Here is a 5,889-nt window from a genome sequence, read left to right on the forward strand (position 1 = left end):
GGAGCCGGCTAGGCTACCCGTGGTCATTTACTACGACAAGGCGGAGCTGCGGGAAGCCGGGGATATTGCGGCTGGGAAACCCTTCATGTTACGGAGGAAGTTCGGAGATCCTCGGTATGCCCCTCTGGATCGGCTGTTGAGTTCAGTAGATGCGTACTCCCTCCGTCCGCCAAAGAGTGGACGTCTGGGTTTTCTAAGACAAAATAAGGATTTTGTAAAAAAGCCCTCCCACCACTCAATTAAGGCGCCACACCTCTGCTACTGCTTCGATTCCTGCAGCAGTAAATGAGAAGGGAGAAGTAAAACAGAACTTTACCAATAGAATTTTGCTCCCGCCACAGTACTTCCCGCCAGCAACAACTAGTACTAAAAATTAGAGGCGCCAGATTACAGAAATTAGAGGCGCCAAGTTTACAATTTCAGTAGATGAAGCGTCTGTGCCCAGCTATAAAGCCAGCACAGTTGCACCAAGTAAAACAACACACACACAGACCATGGCCATTGACTTGAATATAGCACCAGGAGAGGGAGAAGATGAACATGAGCCTCCCTTGCATGAGGAAGTGCTCCAGTTTGGTCATCACTTCGATCTGAACATGAACCCAGGTACATCTTGATCATCTTTTCATTTGTTCCCCTTGAACATGTGCACATGCTGATGTTTCTTCTTCACCGTAGAGGACGAACATGAGGCTGCCTTGCTTGAAGAACCCCGGGTTGGTTTTGAGCCTCACTTGCATGAAGAAGTACTCCAGGCCGGCCATCAATTCGCTGGAGAAGATGAACATGAGCCTCCCTTGCATGAAGAAGTACCACTGGCTGGACATCACTTCGATCTGAACATGAACCATGGTACATCTTGACCATATGCACATGTTCAATTCTTCTGCATACTGTAGCTAATCCTGATGGTGTCTTCATGTAGAACATGAGGCCGACATTGCCCATGAAGAAGAGGAACATGAGGCCGATGTTGCCCATGGAGAAGAGGACCTGCATGAATCAGATGAATCAGGTTAGTAAAACAATTTAGTTAGCACATTTGAATGTTTAATTATGATCTTATTCAACTACTCACATAACCTCACCTTGTAGACGATGAACTTGAAGACCACGGTGGTTTTTTCCAGAGCATGGAAGAGGAAGTGCAAGCAATGGATGAAGCTCTAGATAACCTTCATGTTGACCCGGAGGACTATGGTGTGTATGCCGGAGATATAGAGATTCAGTTTGACGAAGAAGAGCTTGATGATTCAGAACCGCATGAAGCCATGTACGATTCAGCACCAGATGAAGACATGGATGTGGAGCAAGAAGATAATGAACAAGTTCATAATGAAGACAAATACAAGAATTTAATAGATTTGCAAAGGACTGGTATTTATGAAGAATTGCTAGCAAGAAGTGTCAACCGGAGATTAAAGAATACCACAACCAGAGAAGTTGCAAACATGTTCCAAGTTTCAGTGTACAAGGTCAGACGCGTTTGGAGGAGGGTGAAGCAGTGTCTTCGACAAGGCATACCCGTTGATGTACGATCAAGGAAGCCCAAAAATTGTGGTCGCAAAAGGATTGTAGTTGACCTTGGTAGGGTTCCAGAGATTCCTCGGAGTCAAAGGAGAACTATACGTAGTCTTGCAAGAGCTTTGGGTGTGAAGAAAAGCACATTACATAGGATGTTTACGGAAGGCTTGCTAGATAGGCATTCCAGCTCACTCAAGCCATATTTGAAGGAAGCAAACATGAAGGCTAGGCTACGGCATTGTCTCTCTATGTTTGACACGCAAAGTTTGCCAAATAAGCCCACATTCAAGGACATGCGTAACATATTACATTTAGATGAAAAGTGGTTTAACACCACCCAAAAGACCATGAAATTCTACAAGCTGCCATCAGAAGAAAACCCACATAGGACTGTGCAAAATAAAAACTCCATTGGAAAAAATAATGTTTTTGGTTGTAATAGGCAGGCCTAGATATAATGCAGAAGGTATTTGCATTTTTGATGGAAAGATAGGCATTTGGCCGTTTATCAAAAAGGTGAATTTCAACCTTTACTCTTTTATTTATTAGACACATCCATACTTAATCTAACTTGAGTTGCGTTGTTGGTTGTAGGAGCCAGCGCCAAGGAAAAGTGATAATCGTCCAAGAGGGACGTTGATCACCAAAACAATCAGTGTTAGGAGAGATACATCGAGGGAGTTTTTGATTGAAAAGGTACTACCAGCTATTCAAGCAGTTTGGCCTCAAGAGCTCGCTGGTGAGACTATATGGATCCAGCAAGACAATGCACCCTCACATGTCCCAAGTAATGACCCAGGTTTTCTTAGTGCCGTTGCCCAAACTGGGCTTGATATTCGCCTCATGCAACAGCCTGCGAACTCACCGGATATGAACGCTCTAGACCTTGGCCTATTTTCTTCACTACAATCCATGTCAGATAGGCTAGTCTCTAATAATTTAGATGAGCTAATCAACAATGTGCAGCACGAATATCATGCTTATGATGCCGATAAGATAAACAGGATTTTCCTTACACTACAGAGTTGCTTAATTGAGGTAATGAAGATAGGTGGAGGCAATGACTACAAGATCCCTCACATGTACAAGGATGGCCTAGAGCGTACAGGAAATCTACCTGATGTTTTAGGGTGGGATCGCGAACTCTATGAGAGCGCCATGCAGATCATAGCCGACTAGAAGTTGTAATAGTTCTTGCTTCAATAGTCAAAGTAATTTTTCATGCCAAATCTGTTCAATAGTCAAAGTAATTTTCATGCCAAATCTTTTCATGCCAAATCTGTACAGAAAGTATAGTCACCACTTCAGAGACCAGGACTCATTCATCAAGAAAACACCTTATTTATGCAACAGATCATCATAGTCATGTCTGTCATTTAACCACTACAGATTGTTCATACTTAAAATTTTCAGGATACACAGCCATACTTAGATCTCCCTCTACATCACCACTAGGACTTGTATTAAGTTGAACGCCAGTAACTAAAAGCCAAGATTTGCATCAAGCCAAACTTACAGAGCTAGTACTACTTGCTGGTCTTTTCGGCGACATGCCCAGCACCTGCAGCCGTGGTATCCTGGTCAGCACCAGGACGCACTCCTGCTGCCGTGCCATCTTGCCCAGCACCTGCCGCCGCGCCGTCCTGGTTAGCCACAACACCGGCTTCACCATCACCCACTGCATCCTCATCCGGGTCGACAATCTTGGCTCCGACACCGAACCGACGCCGCCGACTGACGTACGAGGGCGAGGGCGACCACGGTCGGAACCTGCCTGGACGCGCACGGACGGGGCCCCCAGAACCAGATCCGCTGCGGTCGCGTGCTGCGCTGCCGGCCGTCGCGATGGCCTTGACTAGCTTGCCATCGCCGGATTTCGCTCCTCCGCCCTCTGCTCCGCCTGCCATGGCTCCAGTGCGATGGACGCCACCTCGCCGGCTGTTTATATGGACGGGATGCCATCGATTTGGGGTGAGAGGGGGAGGCCCTGGATTGGAGGTTGGACCGACGGTGATTTGGGATTGGATCGGAGGAGAGGATCGTTGGGGGAGAGGAAGAGGATTGGGGAGTTTGCGTGCGGTGATTAAGTTGCGCTGGAGTGATGCTCGAGGCGTGGACCAGGGGGGCGAATGCAAAAGTACCCAGCGCAACGGAGACGTACACTTATTCTGGGAAAAACGGTGGCCTCTAAACGTCCACTCTTTGGCGGACGGAGGGAGTATATGGATTTGGTGGCGAGCGCTACCGATGCGGCCAAGTACTCCAAGGTCAGACAAATCGTGAAGTGGATAAGCTATTCTGGACGCAATTCCATGTTCCAAAGCGTCCGCTTTCATTGACTAACCAGCTAGCCGAATGGGCCGAACTGAATAGGTTGTCCGGACTCGCCATGAGGTCTGTTGTGGATCAGCTATGGCCGGAAAGACCAAAGCCGAACAACTATTTCAGCTTAGTGCAGCCTTGATGCGGTGCTGCGCATTAATGCGATGAAGAGGTCGGCGTGCATAGAAGGCTCGCGGATGGCCCTTGCCCGTGTTATAGCATACTGGGCAGAGATGGACGCTACCACTATTGCGGCGCAGGGATCGGCCATAGGCCGGGTGGCTGCCGAGCACTATTTCGAGGAGGTTCTCGAGGGTGCTCGTTTGATAGAGGCCCAGTGCTCGAAAAGTATTATGTTTGAGTGATATGTATTTTCATTGTAAGCACAATGCTTTTATGAATTTTTATAAGGTTATTTTTATACTTTTGCCTGAAAGTAGTATGATGCCTCCTGTGCGGCCGTTTATGTATACCTGTGTATAACCTGAAAGATTGCAGCCATCGGCTTCAACCCCCACGCATAAAATGTCGGGGTGTTCGCAAAAAATGCGTGTTCACACTTAAACCCAACGTCTTAGTCCTATTAAGGAGGTGATAGCGTAGCGAGCGAGGCAACCGGACTATAATGCTTTAACACTTTCACTTAGCCATAGGAGTTTGACAGTGGGGCTACTAGATAGCCCCTGGTGGCTCCGCACTCTCCCGATTGCGGGGTGCGTACATGCCCGGCCGGGAAATGGCCCTTCATTAAGGCGGAGGAATTCAAACATTCCGATAGGTCACCGAGTGGTTGACCAGTCTCACGCTATATCATGACAGTCAGTTTTCGGCTTTCTCTACTGAGGTGCTCGTCCGGATGAACCAGGGCACAATCGCAGTAGTTCTCCTGGTGCTACCTTAGCTGGTAAAGCGAAACATAAGGCACCAAAACACAGGAGCCGGGAAAACCCAACATTTGACCAAAGACAATGATTTGGAGCTGATGCATATATGGCCAAACTCGCGACGCTGAACACTCCCTAAGGTATTCGGTCTTTATGGTATAAACCGGGCCTAGATAGTGCCCTTCGTAAGAAGCCCCTTGTGTCCAGGTACGTGCATTATTCTGACGTGGCCACATGCCAAGACGCCAGCATCCTTCTCGACTGTGCTAAGAATTCGGTGGATATGTATCAACAAGAGACAGTAAAAAAGGTTTACACAGGGTCTTAATCTAAAAAGAATCCTTGGAGCAGGTCCCTGCTGCACGTCTGCGCCTGTGTCTCCGTTGTGCCGTATCCTGGATGGGTGTAGCACGATGATTATCTGTAAAAGAGAGGAGCTTAGGTGAAAAAGCTGTCGTCCAAAAAGATAGTTTTTTAAAGAAATCATGTATAATTCAAGGCAAGTAAGAATTGCCGCTTGTCTGCGCACGTTGAGCCCCTTGTATTTGTAATAGGGGTGTGATTATTGATCCGGTAAAAATTGCATACGGCTGCGCCGGACTTGTCTAACCATGACCGAGGTCGTGACGACCTGCTAAATGCTTTAGTTGGTGAGGCCGTTTTTAGTGTGCGGCTGCCAGGGCAGCCGCACGCTCTTCGGCGCGAAGAGATCGCTTAATACTTCTGTTCACTGTAATGATGCCACGTGGACCGGGCATCTTGAGTGTGAGGGAAGCATAGTGTGGTATTGCGTTAAAGCGAGCGAAAGCTTCGCGTTCGAGTAGTGCTTGATAGCCACTTTGAAACGGAGCGATGTGCAAGGTTAAATGTTTGCTACGGAAGTTATCGGGGAAGCCGAATATAACTTTTAGTAGTAGGGAGCCCGTGCAATGAGCCCCTGGGCCTGGCGTTACTCCTTTAAAGGTAATATTGCTATGGCAAATTTTTGTTGGGTCTATCCCCATTTCGCGGATTGTATCTTGGTATATCAGGTTTAGACTGCTGCCACCGTCCATCAGGACTCGTGTGAAGTGGTATCCGTCAATTATTGGTCTAATACCAGGGCAGCCCATCCTGCACGCCGGACACTTGCTGAGTAATCACGATGGTCGAACGTGAT

General features: G+C 47.6%; 1 protein-coding gene across 3 annotated transcripts; it reads right to left on the bottom strand.

Moving 5' to 3' along the window:
- Positions 1 to 294: 294 nt before the first annotated feature.
- LOC123059738 (uncharacterized) lies at positions 295 to 3,660 on the bottom strand. Of its 3 annotated transcripts, XR_006427540.1 has the most exons (3): positions 3,041 to 3,660; positions 1,089 to 1,244; positions 295 to 993 (listed from the first exon to the last, which is right to left on the bottom strand). XR_006427540.1 is itself a non-coding variant. In XM_044482222.1 (2 exons), exons 1-2 carry the CDS (start codon positions 3,212 to 3,214, stop codon positions 670 to 672), a joined length of 498 nt encoding a protein of 165 aa, XP_044338157.1. In that variant the 5' UTR covers positions 3,215 to 3,660; the 3' UTR covers positions 295 to 669. The 3 variants fall into 3 exon arrangements, 1 of the variants encoding a protein (XP_044338157.1); XR_006427538.1 differs by lacking the exon at positions 3,041 to 3,660 and having other exon boundaries at positions 1,089 to 1,399; XM_044482222.1 differs by lacking the exon at positions 1,089 to 1,244.
- Positions 3,661 to 5,889: the final 2,229 nt, after the last annotated feature.

The sequence above is a fragment of the Triticum aestivum genome, chromosome 1A, assembly GCF_018294505.1.
Source record: "Triticum aestivum cultivar Chinese Spring chromosome 1A, IWGSC CS RefSeq v2.1, whole genome shotgun sequence".
Taxonomy (NCBI): Eukaryota; Viridiplantae; Streptophyta; class Magnoliopsida; order Poales; family Poaceae; genus Triticum; species Triticum aestivum.

Excerpts from the sequence above, each read along its gene's own strand:
- LOC123059738 (XM_044482222.1), bottom strand. The coding sequence starts at position 3,214 with ATGAGGATGCAGTGGGTGATGGTGAAGCCGGTGTTGTGGCTAACCAGG. Across the intron at positions 994-3,040 it reads CAGCAAGTAGTACTAGCTCT|GTCCTCTTCTCCATGGGCAA; the intron begins GTAAGTTTGGCT and ends TGATTCATGCAG.